Raw genomic sequence first — 22,106 nt, 5'->3', positions numbered from 1 at the left:
CTTCAGATATTACAACACACGCATACAAACGCTGAGAATGAGACAAGGTGACACAGTAGGAGATTTTTATGACGAATTGAATGTGTTACTGAGCAGCGCCAAGAACGCTCTAAAAGAAGAAAAGGGAGACGAGAACCTTGATAAAATGATGGAACCATTGGAAATGTTAGCAGTTGACACACACACACACACACCCACACACACACATATATATATATTCTTCCGTAGATTTCACGCGCTATTGCTGAAGGACGGGACACAGGAAAGGCGCCGCAATAAAACACTCCGGTTATTACAACTAATGCTTCGAAGACTTTATTACTTAATATCACAGAGAGATTATGAGGCGTGTGCTCTACTCGGCGGCCGAACCCAGAACGGCGTGGCGTCGGCCGGACGGCATTATGGCGTTGACTTCGGCAGTGACTTCGCTAATCGAAGTCGGGTCTCGGACGCAGCGTCTGCTTGCGCTGGCGGCGCTTCTGCCCAGTACGTGTGGCCACACACACACACACACACACACACACACATAAAACTCTGCAGAAAGCATACGAAGAAGCTGTACGATTGGAATCACGCATGGAGGCGAGAATTATACCAGATTCAAGGCCACGAATAAGTCAAAATTATTATAATGGATATAATGATTATAATAATGGACACGAAAATGAAGGTGGATATAATAATAGAAGATATGAAGGATATAGAAGCCAGAATAGATACGACGAAAGAAATCACCGAGAACAGAACTACGTAGGTTATATAAATGAACAAGAAGACTATGTGGGGTACGTGAATCAACCCGAACAAAGAGAACCTTTAAACAACTATGGAAGAAACAATTATTATCAAAACAACTACAATCGTAACGGATATCAAAGCGGCGATGGCAATTACAGCAATTGTGGCAGAGGAGGATACCAACGGGTACAACAACAGTAATCGACAAGGAGGAAGCAATTGGCCGTCATGGAATAGAAACAATGGACAAGGAAATCATCGGCAAATTTTTAATCACGAGAATGGGCGTCGCGAAGATTATCAACCCAGTGGTCCAGATAGACGAGAGAATTATAATAATTATCAAAATAATTAGAGGAGCGGCAACGGAAGAAACTTCCAACAAAATGAAAATGAAAGAGAGAATTTAAACTCTCAATGGGCTCGTCATGGAGAAAGAATGACGAGCCAGGAACAAAACTAGAGCCAGAGGCAACAGCAGGATCCGGATCAACACAAATGCCAACAACAAATGCAGAATTACAATCAAGGCAAGCAGAATCCAAACAAGAACAGCCAGAACAACTACGGACCACAGAGAGCACCGGTAATGACGATCCTGACAAAACAGCCAGAGTTTCAAGAATGTGTTCAGCCAACTGCACGGGACCTGAAGAGTTTAATTGAGCACAGCTGAGCACGAGTAGATAGGCCGACGAGCTAGCAACAAGTCGCCCAACAACATCCTCAACGACAGCACCAGTGTCCGTTCATAGAGCTTTGTATTTGGACTACACGTCATCCAGCGACGAAGACATAATGGAGAGGGAGATAGCTAGACAGAACGCCAGACGTCAAATGCAGGAACGACAACGACAATAGAATAACCGCGACGACGACACACAGAGACCCAAAGACCCAAAAGAACCAGCACCGCAGTAGAGGCAGAAATAAGAAGAGAGATGGAGAAAATAGACTTCAACAAAATACTAGACATTAGTTTTTAAGAGACGCCACTGCGACGTTAGCTTTAAGTTAAATGTAAGTAAACAAAATGTTTTTAATGTCTTGTTGTCATGAAAAGACCAAAAGTATTAGATAAATTTACCATTGTTGTTTTGTGTCACTAAATAAAATATAGTATTAGAGAGAGAGATAGAGAGAGAGAGAGAGAGAGAGAGAGAGAGAGAGAGAGAAAGGGGGGGTGGGAGAGAGAGAGGCGACCTGTGCGCACCGCTGTCCGTCGATTTGAATTTCTCGCTGGGCATCTTCCAGCGCGCTTTCACTCTGTCTCTCTTCGCTTCTCTCACAATATCGAGAGCTGTCGTCAAGGAGCCCCCCGCAGAGCAGCATTGCTCCTGCCTCTGAGGAAATCAACAACCTCTGCAGCGAGCTGACTGAGGTTAAGAGGAGGCAGGAGCATTCAGCGGGCGATGTGGTGGGTGACAGCAGATTCCCACCTTTAGCTGTCACTCTCTCATCGTGGCCAAAGCCAGGAAACGCAAGCTTCACACTAGTGAACTGGATGCTGCCCTACTGGAGCAAGCAAGAGCTCCCTGCCCAGACCATCAGGGACTTATTAACATCAATGAGCTGCTTCCTCCAGACATCCACAAGCTGCGCATCAAGGCCAGGCTGGAGGCAAAGAGGAGAAGGGGATACTACTCTTTCGTGAGGGATGGAAGGATCTACATCCGCTCTGGCAAGGACAGCGAACGGGCCACCATCATCTCTACTGATGCAGAACTTGAGGCTTTTTAAGCCCGTACGCCGCCAATAGCCAACACGGACAACGCACACTAAAACAGACTCTTATCATCCCACCAAAACCACCATCTAAATCATCTAACTCATTTATATCTGCTTCTAAAGCGTCTCTGTCTGAGGGTCTAAGAGTCTGTCACTTCAATGCGTATTCCCTTACGGGTCACATTGAGATGGTCAGGCTCTTCATGTCCACTCGTTCCCCCTTTCACGTAATAGCTGTAACTGAGACCTGGCTGAGCGACAAGATAACATCCATCCCTTCACTGGATGATTATATATTGTACAGACGGGACAGAAACAGAAACGGTTGAGGTGTGACCCTTTACATACATCATTCATTGACAGCCAGCGTTATCTCGTCATCTGACAACGAATGGTCGGGCAAGCCGGGTAAGCTGGAATATCTTTTCTGTGAGATCTCAGCTAAGGGAGTATCGCTTATCTTCATGGGGGTTGTGTATCGCCCTCCGCACTCGCCCTTTATCCAGGGATCTAATTTCATTGAGCAACTAACAACGCATATGTACAATTACTCCACGAAGGTCATCATGGGTGACTTTGATTCCGATCAACTTTCCTCATCTAAAGACGCCAACTTCATCAGGGCCTTCATTGATGAGAACTCTCTTACCTCTGTGCCATATGGTGTAACCCATCGCAGACAGGACTCTGACACCTGGCTTGACCTATGCACACTGGAAGACGGACACTCCTTTCATCAACGGACATGACCTTATCACGGCCACACTCGACGTACAGATTCAACGCCACGTACCTGCTACATACTCTTACAGAAACTACAAAGGAATCTGTGCTGAGAAGTTAAGGAACTTCCTTAGCGCAAGTGACTTGTGGGACGACGCTCATAAACAGGTTGAGGAGGCTAGGCTGAATTACTATTATTCACGCTTGTCTACCTTGACCGACGTTGCAGAAATCTGGAGAGAGCTTGAAAACCTTGGCTTTACCACCTCTAAATCACCTACACCTGCTCGGTTCTCTTCATATGCTCTCAACAAACACTTCAGTTACATCTCTAATGACCCTCAAGCTCCATCTGTTGAGGAGTATCTGCGAACCCTGTAAAGTCTGGACCTCCCTAAACACTTCATCTTCAGGGCTATCACAGAGTCGGATGTGTCGGCTGCTGTATCACACTTTAACACCCAGGCCAGGGGAAGCGATGGCATCCCACAGATTGTAATCTCCAAAGCACTGCCACCCTGTTGAAAATAATAACGTCATTTTATGACGTTAAATGACGTCATTATATTACGTCATTTGACGCTACAAATTGGAACCTTTTATGACGTCATTATTTTCAACAGGTTGTACTTCTAAATACTTATACTCTTAAAACTTCAAAATTGATAAAATGGTTGCCTATATAGGTGCTACCATCCGGATGGTAGTACGGAAAATGGGGGCTAACGCCAAAGAAATAATGTTTTTTAAATATTTTTTGTTTAATAAACTCGCTCCTCTACTATGTCAAATATTTAACATGTCTCTGAGCGAGGCACGCTTTCCCTCCGCCTGGAAGTCGTCGCTCGTACAAGCACTGAACAAAGTTAACTCTCCAACAACTTTGACTGATTACTTCTATTTGATTTTAGCAAGGCGTTTGATACTGTGTGTCATGTCAGGCTACTCGGAAAACTATCCTCTTTCAGCTTTTCTAAGCAGGTTATCCGCTGGCTTGCATATTACTTCTTGAATAGAGAACAGGCCGTCATTGGTGACAACAACGAACTCTCCACCTCTCTACCATTAAACACCGGTGTCCCGCAGGGGTTAGTTAGGTTAGGCCCTCTGTTGTTCGCGTTGTACATCAATGATATTGGCTTCTGTCTAGATTCAGATGTGTCCTATCTAATCTATGCGAATGACCTGCAGATATACAGCTAATGCCACCTTGAGGAGCTGAATTCCTGTTCTGTCAGGGTGAGTGCTAACGCCGAAAGAATAATGGGCTGGGCTGCACTAAATAGACTTAAACTAAATGTCCTTAAGACTAAGGCAATCGTCCTTAGTTCCCCCTTATATAAATGCACTACCTTCTATTGTTAACACCTTTATATATATAGAGGGAGCCCAGGTAGACTATGAATAATCTGTGCGCAATCTGGGGTTAGTGCTAGACTCTAAACTTACATGGAAAGAGCACGTTACACAAATATGTAAACGTGCTCACTCTCTGATGTACTGGCTCTATTTCTTTCGGAAAAGCACTAACCTCAGGCTGCGCCAACACCTAGTGCAAGCACTCCTATTTTCCATCATAGACTATTGCGCACTGGCTTACTGCCACCTGACACAAGAACTGGACACGAAACTGCAGAAACTTGTCAACACGGGGATCCGTTATATCTACGGTGTAAGGAGGGACGAGCACATCTCCCCTTACAGGCGTGAGTTGCAATGGCTTACCACCGCCAGGCGTAGGACTTCATGGCCTGCTTTCTAAGAAAAATTTTTAACACTTTAGTGCCTACCTACATATTAGCCTTTTTCGATTTCCAAGCCGCGCTCAGGCCTGTGTGGGGTGAGGTGACCCCCCTGGATATCCCGTCCTTCAAGACAAAGACGCTGAAGAATTAATTTTTCATCAATGCTTCCTACCTCTGGAACAGTCTTCCATCTAACCTTCGCAATACACTATCCATATCACTTTAAACAAGCAGCTAAAACATACTTCTTTGAATTGGAAAACACGTAATCATGACGCAAACATACACACTCCTTCATCTCATTTCACTTCATTACATTCCATACTTTTCACATCTAGCACACTTACACAATAATTTATTCTACTTTGTTTTCTCTATAAATCAATATGTACGACATAATGTACAACAATAAAGCATATATAAATCTAAAATCTTTCTTCCTTATTACATTATGTGCTCCAACACACACGGTTGCACGAAATATGCAGCCTATAGCGAGCTTGTTTCAATAATGCATAATCGGCTGCTTCACTGGACTTACCGAATTCTAAACCCAGCCCCCCCCCCCCTTCCTATCAACGTTCCTAACTTACTACAGCCCTGACATATCAATAAAATAGAGCGGCGTTGCATTCACCGTAGTACCCTTTTAGCCTGCAAGACGTTTGGCGCTACTGTCAATTCATACTTTCGGAATAAGTGTGGAGCACTCTTAAACTCAGGTAGATCATAGGAAGTGTTCTTTGATGTTCATAACTAAAGAAGGTCTACGCAGGGTGAAAAATGATAATTATGAGTTTTTGCCATTCAAAGACATGTTACATCAAATTATGAAATACTAAAATTGTTTTAACAATTTACCTGCATACATACTAAAATTGTTTTATTGTTTTAACAATTTACCTGCATACATGCACACGTTTAAACTATTTAATTCCTGCATTAAATATTAGTGGCCGCATAACCTAAATAAATTGAAAAACAATTTTCGAAGTCCCACCTGTGGGCACTATTACATTCTAGTGGGGGCCTAGTCCACTGCCTCACCAGGGCCCCACCAGATTATTGTGGCATCAAGTGAGGCCCTAAACTTTGCCTGAAGATTATTTCTTGTCTGGTCTACATATGAGCTAACTTTATTTATACGAGATTGAATCTAATGCAGTATCATACAGTGTATTCTGTATATAATTTAATTTCCAGAAATCAGTATTTTATTAAAATGATAATTATAAAGAAATTTATTTATTGTAAGTCAAAAAACCATGAAGTAGTGAAAAATAATAAAAAAATTTTCCTGACTAAGATTAGAACCCGGGTCCTGAGAGTGGTAATCCACTATCCTACTACCTGAGCTATTTTTGCACTTATGGGTAAAATAGAGTTATTTTATTTGTGTCTTCAAATACAAGGGATGAATTATATTTAGTTTGTTCAAATTATATTAATTCATCTTTTATGAAAAACGTTGAGATATAAATAATGAATTACTAATATTCATACACAAACTGCATGTTAATAAAAAAGTGAATGTAATCTTTATATGATGCATGAGCTTATCGCATTTTCTCTTGCCGTTGCGTATGAAAATCACTAGTAAGACACAAGTATTTCAAGATGCAAATTAAATAAAAACTCCACTATATACTCATAAGTGAAAATAGCTCAGTAGGAAAACAGATTACCACGCTGCAGACCCAAATTCTAATCTCAGCTAAGAAAAATTTTTTGATTATTTTTTGCTACTTATTAATTTCTAGACTTTCATTAAATAAACTCATTTATAATTATTATTTTGATAAAATACTAATTTCTGACAATCAAATTATATACAGAAAATCTACAAGTGATTTATAAATTGATAAATCACCCCAAATCATCGTTTGATAAATCATTTGATAAATCACTTGACAACCAGTTGTTTAATCACATGATTAATCAAATGATTAATCGAATGATTTTTTGCGCTAGGGCAGTCTCATAAATAGCATTGAAAATTGCTGATAATTAATAAAAAGTTAATATTAGCATAGTGTACCAAATTCTGGTAGACAATAGCTCCCACTTTTGACATGAGATATGCCTGATTGAGGTCTGCGCCTGTGCTAGACATTTTTCACAGTGTGCTTTTTATGACACCGTACATACTGTACACATAAAACACCTACACAAACATATTTTCCTACTTGAAAAAATTCTAGACAGATATTTTCTACACCTATTTTTTATTATTTTACTACACTGGGAAACTCTCCACAAGCATATGTTCTATTGTCAGATCATTGTTACAACAATAGATTGTACGCTTGCATAAAGTTTTGCAATGTAGTAAAATAATAAAAAATAGGTGTAGAGAATATCTGTATAGTAAACCTCTGTCTAGAATTTTTTCAAGTAGCATAATATATTTGTGTAGGGTTTTTATGTGTACAGTTTGTTTGGTCTCCTGTTTATTTTTTATTTCGTGGGATATCTTTAATAATAGAAGTTGCATAAGTCAATAAGGTACAAGAAATAATGACTTATACACTTACATTTAGCAATTCTATTTACCATAATTATAAATAAAAATGTTCAGAAGGAAGCTGATTTGACTTATTTTTTTAAGTTAAGGTAGTACTACCCAAAAGTTATTGACCATTCAGAATTTGATAAAATTTGGTATGCTGTTAGATATTGATAAGATAAACACTCAGTTAAAATTTGGTGAAGGTTTGGAACCTGTGACAAAAGTTATAAACACACTTTTCAAGTAATTGCTTGATTTCACAAAACTGACTGTTCAGAATTTACCCAAACTTTGCGAATTAGTAGATAAACATGTAACGAATAAGTTGATACCTCAAAAATCTAAACTTGGAACGTGTGGGCATAGTAATAAACAAATAAAAGTTCAAAAATGTACACTTAACTTAAAAAAAATAAGTCAAATCAGCTTCTGACTGAAAGTTTTTATTGATAATTACAGTAAATAAAATTGTTTGATGAGAATGTTTAATCATTATTTAATGTAACTTAATTTATGCAACTTCTATTATTATGTGTATCTCGCAAATAAACAAAATATAAAAAGTGTTGTTATTTTGACTACCACAGTAAGGGTAGTAAGTACCCTTAAGTACCTTAGGGTATTGTAGGCTTCAGTCTTACCTTTAAGCCTTTAAACTATTTGTTAGTCGTTTAATTATTAACCTACTAAATTTTTATGAATTCTGAACCAGTTTTATACAACCTAGAGTGCAAAAGAAATATTTATTTGCAAACTTTCACCAAAATTGAACTGATTTATTTAATTACTTGTATACAAAATTTCAAGTATTTTTAAACCATCAATCACTTTGGTGTAGTAAAAAAACTAATTGTATATAATGTAAATTATTATCAAAATATCGATTATTAAGAAATTTTCTTATGACAGTATAATACAAATTCTGTCTAAAGGTATGAAAAAGACTTTCTATTTATCTAAAAAGGATATTTGAGTCAATGTGACCAATTATGACCCTACCTTGAACGTATAGCTCCCATTGTTTGCTTATAATATACTTCATACCATCCACAATCAAAAGTGAAAAACAGAGTTTTTATTGATTATATGACTAAAAAATGTTATTCCATATATAAAAGGGAAATTTCAATATATCAAATTGAAACTCTTACAAAGCAAATACAGAGCATGATCGAAAAATTTTATTCATATTTACAGCAGGACAGTGAACAACTATCAGCCCGCCTCTCAGAGACCTAGTTTTATCAAAAATTGCATATATTAAAGTTGTGGTAATTTTTTTTTATTCTTGGCTTCCTTACAGCCTTCACCTTGCATTAAAGTAATTATTGTTTGCAAAAACTATGCTTAATATAATACAAATATAAGACTTCACTCATATATAATCTATTATAATGGTGATCATGGAATACTGCATTTTAATACTACAAGCAAGTACCTTGCTAAAAATAGTTCAGAGAAGTACATTGAAATTGATAAGACATCTTATTGAATTAAATGCTAATTGCCATTTTCAGATTAAAACTAAATTAAATTCGATAGGATCAATAGAAGTCGATTCAATTCTATATGAAAAACAATAATTGAAATAAATAGATGGAAAACAGCAATTAAAATCCATTGATTTCTCTATAGATTTTAATCGATTCCCATTGACCCAATCTACTTTAATCAAGTTTTATTGCAAAAATCGTTATTAAGACTTACCATTCAATTTTAAGAGGTCTTATCAATTTCTATGGACTATTTTTAGCAGGGTATATTCATTTATCATTTATCCCTTGTAAAAATGAAAAGTATGATAAAGTGTAGTTATTTATAATGATGAAAACGTGAGTTATATTATATTTAACTTTGTCACGATTTTGTATAGCATATGATTGATCCAAAAATACGCATTTGTAAAAAGTATGATTAGGTATGAACATACCTGTTCTAAAAGTGTTACTTATCTATTTTTGAACTTCTAAATATAAAAAATCATAATTTACTGGAAAAAAAGTTATAAAATTATATGAAAGAGTTACAATAGTATAAATATTTATATACATTATAAAAATGATACAAAAGTGACATAATCAAATAGAAAATGTAAAAATAATATGATAAAAGTATAATAAATCTGTGAAAAATCATCATGACTATTTTGTTACATCTTGTCAAAGTATAACAAATCTGTGAAAAATCATCATGATTATTTTGTTACATCTTGTCAAAGTATAACAAATATGTGAAAAACCGTCAATCTATATTTTGCTACATCTTGTCCGAACTACGATAAAAACTTATGATTTATCACACTTTTGTTACACTCTTATCATCTTTTTATCAAACTCATGTTAAACATAATTATTTCTACAAGGAATGTTCTAAGAATTTGTTGAAGTTAAATAAGAATTTGAACCAATAAAAAACTGTAGTATTCTCATGCTTTTAACAAAATAGAAAATAATTATAATTTTTATTTTTAAAAGTAGAAAATAATTTGCAAACAAATAAAGACAACTATATAGCTTGATATAAAGTTTGTTCTGACGGCCCCTCAAGTTTACTCCATATAATGTTTCATTTAAATCGTCTGAGGAACCCCATAATAGGATTTACATTATTTAAGTATTATTTTTAAACTATATAAAGAAATAACTTAATGTAAAAAAATTATTTAAAAAAATTTTTGTGAGCATGTAAATACTTTGAAAGTAATTACAATATAAATAAAAAATAATTAAAATATAGATTAATGTTACAAATATATTCAGCAATTAAATAAAAATAATATCAGTTTAAGAAATTCTGGATATTTAAGTTTATGATTCATATATTTACTTTTGCTACATATTAAATTGGTTGAAGTATAAAATGTAGAATTAAATTATCCTTTTTAAACTTGCCTAGTTTAATATCTTGTTTTTGTAAATAAGTAATATGTAAGAAAAAACTAATTGTAGTAATAAAGTTAATTATTATCAAAATATCGATTATTATAAATTTTTCCTATCACGATATAAAATAAATGTCGTTTAAAGATATGAAAAAGATTTTCTAGTTGTCAGTATCATATCTATTCAAACATATTTATACGTTTGAAAACATATTACACATGTACAAATATGATGATGTATCATATTGTTATAGTAGTACTCCGTAGTAATATTTTCTGTATACTGTACTTGTAGTACTAGTGTTTGCAAATGTATAGAGTAAAACTATACAAGTTTACTTGTAAACCGTAGTTGCATATACGAAATTGCAACTTGATTATTCCCACCCACTACTATGCTATAGTAAAAAATATAAATTAAATACAATATAAAAAACGTATTATTGATGATAAGTGTATATTTGGCATCCAATCGGACAAGTGGTTCGATTTGTTATCATATTATTGGGGCTGTACAAGTGTATTTGTTTTACAGTCGTACATCACCGGCCCGATAGCCGACACATCTGTGTATAAAGGCCTGGATACTTAAAGGCCCAGACACTTACCCTATTGAAAAATCTCACGTGAGATCTCAGGCAAGATCTCACGCCAAAATCTCATCTAACGAATTTTTTATTTTTCACGCGTTTCAAACCATTTTTAGTTAATTAGTGGCTTTTTTTTAAAAATTCAAAACTTACGCCTGAGATTTCACGTGAGATTTTTCAATAGGGTAAGAAAAGAATACTAGAAAAGCATATCGGAATAGCTCGCTCTGTGTGTTGATTTGTCTATATGATGACCAAGTGACAAGTGTACATAACCTATGAGCTCCAGCCCTGATAGCACATTACTTTTGTGAAATGTTGTAGAAACGTTAAACGTTGCCCAGAAGGTGGCGGGAAACGTCGTAGAAACGTAATAGAAACGTTACAATGTCCCACTTAGTTGTGAAATCAACGTTTTGAAAACGATCGGAAAAGGAGTTGAAAAACGTTGCTGTATCGTTTCTGGACCTGAAGAAAAAGAAATTGTTTGCAAAACGGCAACGATTCCAGCACGTCACAGAAACGTTTCTTTTTACAATATTACAACGTTTTCAGACAAAATGTAAAAACGTTTCTAAATCTTATGCGGTAATAAAAAATAATTGTCTGTAAAGGTCCAAAACGTTGTGTACACGTTATTGAAACGTTTCCGGTTTCATGCAATAATTTCGAAAATCAGAATGCAATATCTACAGTTTCGTTTTATAAACGTTTCTAAATGAAGTCTACAACGAAGGTAAGTAAAATTTTCATTTATTAAAAAAATAAAGGTAGATAATATATAGGTACAAATGAAAAAACTTAGGCATATTAGTATATTCATTTTGCGATGATACAGTTCAATATATAGTGGTTCTGATACAACTTTAATTCAAATTTTGCATCTATTTATGAAATTAAGTAGAATATGAGTTTCAAATTTAAAAGCTAGTCTAAATACATAAAATAATAAAAATCTTATTCGCCATCACTTTCCTTGTCGCTTAATTGACTTTCATTTTCCTTGTTGTTTATTTCCTGTTTGTCAGCATTACCCGTGTAATCAGAATGGTCTGGGATAAATCTTGGCAAAATCTTGCTCAAGTCTTCCTGAATTTTCTGGCTGAAGTCTGGCTGGTGGGAATTTCCCAGACTTCTGCCCAGACTTACGATTTTTTATTTTTTCAAGTCTGGCAATTGCCCAGACTTCCATTTTTACTTCCATAGTCTGGGAATTTCCCAGACTTCTGTTTTTACTTCCATAGTCTGGGAATTTCCTAGACTTCCGTTTGTATTTTTAAAGTCTGGGAATTTCCTAAATTTGCGTTTTGACTTAGTCTGGGTAGTTTCGGCCAGACTTGTGATTTTAATTTCGACGATACTTATATGTATGGTGCATTCTCTCGAAAGAGATTAGCTAAGGTAAGTAATAGTTTAATTTTAAGAACAATTATTTTTACAAATGATAATAAAAATTATTTTAAACAATCAACTGCAAATAATTTAATATTAACGGCTTTTCTTCGGATTTCGTAATGTATCCCTGGTAAAAATAACTTATTAAATCCGATTCGAAAGATAATAGGGTTTAATTGGATTTCTTAATCGGAAATTATCGAATTAAAACCTATTTAATCGATTAAAATCTATTTAATCTGATTATAAGTTTTAGTCGGTCTTAATCGGATTCAATCAGTTGTATTTTTCAACAAATATAACATTTTATTTAAAAACACAACTGTTTAAATCCGATTAAGACCGACTAAAACTTATAATCAGATTAAATAGATTTTAATCGATTAAATAGGTTTTAATTCGATAATTTCCGATTAAGAAATCCAATTACAACCTATTACCTTTTGAATCGTATTTAATAAGTTATTTTTACCAGGGATAACTAAAAACTGCGTTGTAGACTGCTTGGGGAATACTCGAAGTGTTTGCTCGTCCTGTAGGTGCCATTTCTCTCAACTTATCTTTGCCAACGATCAATTTCATCAGTCTACGAGTCAGTTCTGCAGGTTTTGCCCGCCATTTCATTTTCATATAATTAAGCTCTGTTGTATCCACGTATATATGAATCCCTCTGGTAAGCTGCAACTAGGTAATATACATTTTTTATAATATGATTTCAATTTTCTTGACATTCCTTGAAATAAAAGTAATTATTTACTTTTCCTTCTTCAGGTTTATCGGATACCAACGAATTCTTTATATTCGAGTCTCGATTTTCATCGTTATCAGCATCGTGGTCACGACCTGCAGCAGCATCTCTCGGAATTTCGTCATCATGGTTATGTCCACGAACATCTACGCCTGCTCTACGGTGCTCATCGTTTTCGCTGTTACCGAATTCGTCATTCGCATTCTGAACAGCCTCGCCATTTTCATCATTGTGACCGAAATCATGTGCATCTTCACCACCGTAGAGCTCGTCGTCTTCACCGGCTGCACTAACGCCTCTGGGAGGCTCATCTTCTTGAAAATGATTCGCGCCTGCATCCACGTTTCTGCGAGGCTCATCGTTTCGGCTGTGACCTGCTGCAATAACATATTGGCGAGGCTTTTGATCCTGGACACATTTCGCTGCAGCTGCGACGTCAGCATCGCGACGATCTACACCTTTGTTGCTCATGTCAGCTGCATCTCGGTCTCTCTTCTCATCTTCGAGTACTTCATTATCATTCCTTGGCTTTTCCTGCAGGTACGTCTTCTCGCCCTCCGGTGCATCCTTCTCTCGCTGTTGTATATTTTTCTTTCCTTTTTCTCGCAACTGCTCACCTTTGTCTTTTCTTTCCTCCGTAACTTCAACTCGTCGTTTCTTGGATAATTTCGCAATGTTATTGCTGTTTCCTTTTTTGTCGCAACGACGATTTTCTTTCAACTTTTGATCATCCTTTTTGATCTTATCGGCACGATCCTCAGAGAAGAGCTTTCTGCTGTAATCCTGGCCCTTGCATTTTTTTACGTGAATCGTTTCTTTTTCGTCACTGAAAATTCTAATTATTTCACTCATTTGTATTAAGTAAGAAAAAATTTACATGAAAATATGCGTTCTCAACATACTCTTCGTCTGCGCTGTCACTGAAAATCGATTTTTCTTTGAGAAGTTTTTCGTTTGATTTAACAGATACACTTGATGCTGCCGCCGTAACCTTTCTTGTATTTGATGCCATCTTACGTTTCTTTACCATTACAGCGTTCGGAAATGATTTTCTTCTCTCGGGTGTCATAATTTTTCCAGTGACATCAACATTCAGTGACTCCAAGTATTCAACGTCAGCTTGTAATGCGAAAAAATGAAAAAAAATGCGTGAAAATAGACGCGCAATAGGCGATAACGTACGCTTAATATGATTAATGCGCGAAATTCGAAAAATACGTGAAAGAGCTATGTACATATATCCGAAACCGATTAACCTCTCGCTTAACCTCTATTATTTTGCGTACGAACTGGCATCATCATTTTTCAGTGACTCTAAGAAATCTACGTTGTCGTAATACGGTGGAATAGAAAAACACGCCGAAATAGACGTGCAGTAGTTGATAACGTATGATTGATGCGCAAAATATACGAATACGCGCAATACACAATATCTATGTTTATTATCAAACTCGTTTAACCATTATTATTTCGCGTATGTTTTTCGGATTTCAGGCACTAGTTATTTGATAATAATGCATTATAAATACCACTGGTGGCGATTATTTGAATCTCATGCCATTGATCTCCCCATTTTCCGAAAGTTCTTGAGTTTTTGATCTTGATTTGCTTCTCACTTAAAACACTTGATATCCTCGGATCAGCTTTCAACCACAGCACCAGAGAATGCATTTTTATCGTTCGATTTCTCAATTTGAGTAAATATTTGTTGTAATAATGTAAGGGTTAGTTGCATACAGCTGCCATTTCGAGTTTTTCTCTGGAATCTCCGCTTGTTTTTTTTTCTCATCGCAACCAACTTCATACGCGCTTCGATTCTTATATTTCAAATCACGCCACTTCACAGCAAACATTCGATATTGCTTGCATAGGTTATTAAGTCGTAAAGCGATTTTGATTTACATCAAAAATAATTTCATGGAATATAATGAAACGAACAAAATCTAGTTTTGCTGAATACTCGAAGACGCAGCAATAGAAAATTAGAAAAGAATATTTGCAGTATCGTATTTCACGCCGTAACGACAACTCCGAAAATGATGATTTGGATACGCAGAACGACACAGACGATATAAACGCGCCGAATTAACCTTTAGGCTCAAACGAAAATAACGGCAAGTACTTTAATGGCAAAAATAGTTCATTGGGCAACGAGTGCGGTATAGTTGCAAATAGCATACGCGGACGGCATTTGCCGGCATAAGCGCATGGATATATAACGAGTGTGATTAGCCACCCGCTTGCGCTATTGCTAAGCCATGCGAGATGTACTATTTTTCACGAGTGCGAGGTTGAATGCTACTTGGTGCACAGAAATTCGTGCGTCAATTAGCAAACCTGAAAAGCTACCCATAAACTTTCTGTACTTTTGATCTTGCACTTTTTGATCTTTGTTATTTTGATGACGTCTCTTTAAATGTATATCCTGAAATTTACTAATGTATTCCGTAATAGATTCTCAAAATAATTCATTTCAAAGAGAAGAGAGAGAAACTGTTCAGCATGATACGGATGAGGAGGACGACGAACATTATGACAGTGCTACAGAAGAATGCGATGAGAGCGAATTTAACAACAGCAGTTCATCAGACCCAGATGCAGATGATGACGATGAGGAATACGAGGATGACGATTTGAGCATTAAAAATGCACGGAAACCTCTGTACCCTGGTGCGCCGATAACTGTAGCAGAACATGTACTATCGGTATTATCCTTGATGCTCAGATTCAAACTGACAGGTGTTCTTATGGCGCAAATATTTTCTCTTATACGACTACACTGCATTCAACCGAATTATTGCATAAAATCAATGTATAGGTTTCAATTAATTTTTCAAAATATCAAGTCTCCTTTGCGGCGACATTACTATTGCGAAATCTGCTACACAAAGAGAGAAAATGGCGAAGAAGCTGAATGTAATGCTTGTAAAGAGATTACGCAATCCAATTATTTTATAGAAATTCCTATTTTATCACAATTGGAAAAACTATACAAATGCAATAATTTTAAAGAACTATTGAACCACAGATTAACACGTGTGAAAAAAAATGCAGATAACATAGAAGATATTTATGACGGAAGTATTTACAAAGAGTTGGAAAATACTGGATTTCTTCTAAATGAAAACAATATTTCTCTAACTTGGAATACAGACGGCGTGCCACTGTATAAGTCTTCAAAATTGAGCATCTGGCCTTTCTATTTTGTAATTAACGAATTGCCGTATGTACATAGATTCAAGCGGGAAAATATGATTTTTGCTGGCTTGTGGTTCGGAGTGAAAAAACCAGCTGCAAATTTATTTATGGGTACTTTTCGACAAAGCTTGCGAAATTTGTATAAAGGTGTAGATTTTAAACTATCAAATGCTGAATCGATCAGAGTGCGTGGAATAGTCATATGTGGTACATGCGATTTACCTGCGAAAGCACAATTTCTGAATATGAAATATTTCAATTGCCATTACGGATGTACCAATTTTAAGGAAAAAGGCAAACGAGTAGAAAACGTGCATGTTTATCCGTATAAATCAAACTTTGAATTGCGGACTACTCAAGAATGTTTGAAATTCGCCGAGGAAGCTGAGATGATTAAACAAGATGTTTACGGCGTAAAGGGGCCAACCGAATTGTCGAAAAAAGTTTATAAGTATATTGAAACAACAACCATAGACGTCATGCACTGCGCTTATGCTGGTATGACGAAAAAGTTAGGTTCTCTTTGGCTAGATTCTGAATATCACGACTTTGCGTTTTCCCTTACACGAGTACAAGCTATAATTAATAAGCGATTAGAATCTATACGTCCACGGAATTTCGTTGAACGTTTGCCCCGCACAACATTGGACATAGCTTACTTGAAAGCATCTGAATTAAAATTGTTTTTACTTGTTTACAGTTTACCTATACTCTGTGATGTTATACCTGAACAGTATTTCAGCCATCACAAGCTATTGGTTTTTACTATATATTTTTTAAATCGAGAAAGTATTTCGAGTGACATGATTGAAAAATTAAATCAATGTCTCAATGAATACGTATCTCGATTTGAGCATTTGTATGGAGAAAGACATATGACTTGTAATCTGCACCTTTTGTTGCATTTACCGGAAATCGAAAAACGTTTTGGTCTTCTGTGGACCACGTCTTGTTTTCCATTCGAAAACATGAACGGTACACTTAAAAGCCTAGTACATGGGACAAATCATGCAGCTTTACAAATATATTCATCGATTTCACTATTTTTTAACTATTCAGAATTAAAAAATAAATATTTAGTTTCCGGAAACGTTGTAAGTAGTTACTGTGCTACTTTAGAATCAAAATCAAGGTTAAAGACACAAAAAATTAATAGTAATATATCAATCGTAGGAAAAACAGAAAAAAAATTACATATTGCAGAGTCGATATTACATTGCTTCAGGAATATCGAGTTTGATGAAACGAAAGTTCATCTGTTTCATAGAATTCTTATTAATAATATAGTTTTAGACTCTGTATCATATAAACGAAAGGTAAAAACGAAATCGAACGTAGTTAAATATTCCAAAGATGGAATTTTTCATGTAGGCGAAATTTTAACGTTTGTAAAGTTATGTGTTTGCGATTGTACGGTATCGTGTGATAATTGTAATGAAAATTGTAAAAGCTATGCTATAATTAATACCTATATTATTAGAGAAACTTTCTATTCTAATTTTTGTGCATCATACTTACCTTATATATATATATATATATATATATATATATATATATATATATATATATATATATATATATATATATTCATGTACCGTAAATCAACATGTTTCTGCTGCCATTAAGCGATATACAAGAGGTTTTATTTCAAATCAACATTGATAATAATATTTATATAATTATGCCTGTAAATACGTTTGAACAAGAATAAAATTTACATCAATTTCGTATACAATATAGTAATTCAAACTTGGTGTACCTCTAGGATTATCCTAAACTTCGATACTGAAGAAACGTAAGTCTGGGTAGAAATCTGAAAAATTCCCAGACTTTAGAAATACAAACGGAAGTCTAGGAAATTCCCAGACTATGGAAATAAAAACGGAAGTCTGGGAAATTCCCAGACTATGGAAGTAAAAACGGAAGTCTGGGGAATTGCCAGACTTGAACAAATAAAAAATCGTAAATCTGGGCAGAAGTCTGGGAAATTCTCACCAGCCAGAAAATTCAGGAAGACTTGAGCAAGATTTTGCCAAGATTTATCCCAGACCATTTTTTTTACACGGGTAGTGTCATTTTCTTCTTCTTCTTCCGTATCTTGAGAATTATCGTGTGAATGAGCAATATTTTCCATTTTCTTTGCACGAGATGCTGCTGAATCCATTCTTTTTTTTTGCTTGTTTCAACCATGTTTTGCAGGTGTCATCGGCTTCATTCGATTTGTAGGAAACGTCCACAACTTCATCTGGAATATACATTAATTTATTTGTTAAATGAAAAATTACAATTATAGCGTTATCGAATAAACATTACTAAATATCAAGTCCCATATGCGCAAGATTTTGAAAGGGTACTTTCTGTTTTTGCGCATCGTTCCACAAAAATGATATTTTATGGCAACTTTATCTGTGAGTATTTTTCCCAAGGTTTCTCTAGTTGTCTCATGCTTGGTGATTTTCCTGCCTCCTATTATTCTTATGTAGTTACGCTGTAAATATATTTTAGATAAATAATTTTTTTACGAAATCAGAGAGAGAGAGAGAGAGAGAGAGAGAGAGAGAGAGAGAGAGAATGAGAGGGAGGAAGTATCAACAATTAGTGTTACTCACGACTTGATTGGCATAATTGGCATCTCGAAGTTCATCGTTCAATTTTACGAAGTTGTAACGAGGAACAACGTTCCTCGCCACGCCGGTAATCGAGGCAGAATAGAGTGTGACGAAATAAGGCGGCATTAGCTCGACGTACAGAGTGGAGCGAAGCGCACAGCGGCGCGAGTGTGTTAGAGTGAGTGCGAGCGCTTGCGGCGCTACATAGGGTCAATTCCACGAGAACGCGGCGGGCGCGAGACATATAGTCACTTCCATGAGAAGACGCGGAATAGTATACGCCCAGTTTTCAGCAAAGAAGACCTCAAGAATTTTAAAGAGAAGAACACACTCGACTCGAAGCTCGAGGTATACGCGCAATTTCGCGAAAAAATTTTCGTAATTTTTTTTCTCTTTTTCGGGTGTGTGAGTGCGTATATGCCTGTAGCACAAACCGTGCGTTGCAAGTGAGAGTACAACAGTGGTACTAGTGCGCGCGCCAGAACCAATTCGCGCTTATCTGGCGTAAATTTTTTTTTTTTTTTTTTTTTTACGGATTTCGCTCCGATTATACGAATTCGATTTTTCGTTTTATTCGAGTTCACGTAAGAATCTACGTCACAGCGACGCGCTTAGGTGTGCGAGTAGAAAGGTTGTATTTTTGTAGCTTACGTTGTAGCAACAAGAATACTATCTAGGGGCTATCTGGAGTGAGTGCGAAGGATAGGGAACTGCCACGTTGTTGTTGAGCAACCGCGAAACATCGTTGGAAGCAGAACACACCAACATGGCGAAGAAAGTAGAGAAGGTCGTCGAGAATTGGTGCTTGGGCATCGACGAAGAAGAGATGGACGATGCCCTCGAGAGTATGCAGTTGAAGCTAGACGGCAAGCGATTAGATCGTGTAGCTAGGCTAAACAGATGGCTCCTCGGAGAGTATACCGAGTCAGATTTTAGATAGAGCCTAGACACCTCGACGATAATGGCGAGAGTGAAGAGGGAGGAGTGGCGAAAATCATTCATCGACGCAACAGCCGAGCAAGTATCGACACGCTCGATTTATACGGGCGATTATGACGCCGAACAGCCACACCCTCTGAAGCTGCTACAACAAGAGATCGAGGCCAACGAAGTCATGGTGACGCCGGCAATCGAGATGAACTACGGTCAACCGGCGCAAGGATTGGGCCAAACGGCAAGGTCTAACCTATAACTGCTACACGCGATGACAATGCGAGACACGTTTGTAGAAATGCCAGTCATGGAGGAGAGTGAACTGGCACAAACGCCAGCGCCGATGCCGGAAGATCAAGCCAGGTTAACGGCGCAACAGGCGCAAGGACGAGACCAGAATGAAAGAGGCACAGTAGAGGTGCCGACAGGGAATCTGGTCACGACAGTAACCACGACGACGAGGACAACGACGACAAGGACAACGCCGACAACTACGGCGAGCGGAGGCAAAGGCGAATACGTCTGGCAAAACGGAAAGTTCCGCAGTGTGAAGGCCGCGGTGCCACGCGCAGTCACGGGCGCAGCGGCAGTGACCAGCGAATTAGACGCCAGTTCCCAGCAAAACGCCGCAACAATGAACAATCGACCGCTGAACCGAGGTTACGGTGATGACGAGCGTTGCAGCGCACAATACGCCCAGAGTCACGAGGTATCAGCGCAAAATTCGGTAGCTCAGAATGACATGCTAAGTCAGTCGATAGCTGAGAATACCGCAACAATTAGGGCACTGATGTGCAAAATGAAGGCCATGATGTTACAATGGCCGGCTAACATAGCGTCCAGTACAAGGGTGGAGCCACCAGCAAGCGAGGGCAATCCACAGAGCTCACGCAGAACCGGTCATGTGAATTTCCAAGATACGTATAGTATCAATCACATGAACCACAGCAGCATCCGCGAAAACGCGGGTGCAATGGCTGGTGGTACTTCCAACACTTGGATCCCGGCAAATCCTCTCTATTCGCAACCCCCAGTAGTTGCTAGGGGGGGGGGGGGGGGGGAGGAATGCGAATGCGACGAACGCGCATACGCAAGCGCTGAACGAGAGTAGCAACTACGATGGGTCGCGAAGACAGAGCAACAGACCCATCGGTCCTGCGGTGAACAAATGGGGGATTAAGTTCACCGGGGACTCGTCACAGAGCGTCGAGAACTTCTTGCAACGCATGGAAGGACGCAGAATGTTAGACGACCTGTCCGATGCGCAGATGTTGGCGTTTGCCGTTTGGTTTAGCCTACGCTGGAGCGACCTTCCAGCGAATGATCGACGAAGTGATCAGCCCAGAACTCCAGCCATATGCGTACTCGTACTTCGACGATGTCATAATCGCGACGGAGACGTTTGAAGAGTATCTCGAGTACTTAGAGAAAGTGCTCCAGCGAGTGAACGCGGCTGGATTGACGATAAACCGGGACAAAAGTGTCTTTTGCCGAGAAGTACCTCGGCGTCCTGGTTAATCACGATGGTTTTCGCCAGATCCAAAGAAGATAGCGCCCGTTGTGGCGTATCCAGCGCCGAAAAACCTAAAACAGCTGAGACGTTTCCTAGGAAAGGCGTCGTGGTATCGCAAATTCTTGCAAGAATTCGCGACCGTCGCTGAACCACTCCATCGCCTGACGAAGAAAGGCAGAAAGTACGAGTAGGGGGGCGGAACAACAAGACGCTTTCCAACGAGTGAAAGCGCTAATAGCGTCTGCACCGATTCTTCACCGCCCAGATTTCGAATCGCAGTTCGTGTTGCAGACGGACGCCAGTGACACCGGGCTCGGCGCGGTACTTTTCCAAGTAATCAACGGAGAAGAGCGGGTTTTAGAATTCGCGAGCCGCACGATGTCGAAAGCCGAAAGAAATTACAGCGTCACGGAGAGAGAATGTCTCGCTGTCATGTGGGCTATACGAAAGACCCTATATCGAGGGATATCAATTTAAGGTCATCACGGACCACAGTAGTTTGCGGTGGTTATGCAACTTGCATAATCCCACCGGACGCCTAGCCAGATGGGCACTAGAAATGCAGGACTACATCTACACTGTGGAACATAGGAAAGGCCTGCTAAATGGCGTACCAGACGCGTTGTCGCGTATGTACGAAGAAGACGCAGTACCAGTCGAGGCAGTCGGATGGGCAAGCGAGACCCAGGACGAATGGTACTGCGAAAAGGTCCGTGAGATACAGCTGCATTCGAGCAAAGATCCGCTGTATAAGATATACGGCGGGCAGCTGTACTACTTCTGCCCAGATGAA

The 22,106-nt window shown here is 37.9% G+C and overlaps 2 protein-coding genes and 1 long non-coding RNA gene across 16 annotated transcripts in view; 1 reads left to right on the top strand and 2 right to left on the bottom strand.

Moving 5' to 3' along the window:
- The window catches only part of LOC100119385 (echinoderm microtubule-associated protein-like 2), an 804,666-nt gene extending 793,777 nt beyond the window's left edge, over positions 1-10,889 (bottom strand). For 10 of the 14 annotated variants that reach the window (XM_031930031.2, XM_031930040.2, XM_031930035.2 and 7 more), the window contains exon 1: positions 10,273-10,889. The gene's annotated coding sequence lies outside the window, so the exon portion shown is untranslated. The remainder of the gene's footprint in view (positions 1-10,272) is intronic. The other 4 variants (XM_031930034.2, XM_032602018.1, XM_032602016.1 and 1 more) reach the window with 2 other exon arrangements.
- On the top strand, positions 3,877-5,463 carry LOC116417332. The gene is made up of 2 exons (XM_031930044.1): positions 3,877-4,898; positions 4,976-5,463. Exons 1-2 carry the CDS (start codon positions 4,688-4,690, stop codon positions 5,086-5,088), a joined length of 324 nt encoding a protein of 107 aa, XP_031785904.1. The 5' UTR covers positions 3,877-4,687; the 3' UTR covers positions 5,089-5,463.
- Positions 10,890-17,950: 7,061 nt separating the features above from the next.
- LOC116417311 lies at positions 17,951-19,391 on the bottom strand. Its single transcript, XR_004227605.1, has 3 exons — positions 18,572-19,391; positions 18,254-18,503; positions 17,951-18,071 (listed from the first exon to the last, which is right to left on the bottom strand). It is a non-coding gene; the product is annotated as an uncharacterized LOC116417311 (long non-coding RNA).
- Positions 19,392-22,106: the final 2,715 nt, after the last annotated feature.

The sequence above is a fragment of the Nasonia vitripennis genome, assembly GCF_009193385.2.
Source record: "Nasonia vitripennis strain AsymCx chromosome 4 unlocalized genomic scaffold, Nvit_psr_1.1 chr4_random0007, whole genome shotgun sequence".
NCBI lineage: Eukaryota > Metazoa > Arthropoda > Insecta > Hymenoptera > Pteromalidae > Nasonia > Nasonia vitripennis.
This window is presented reverse-complemented; position numbering and strand designations above follow the sequence as displayed.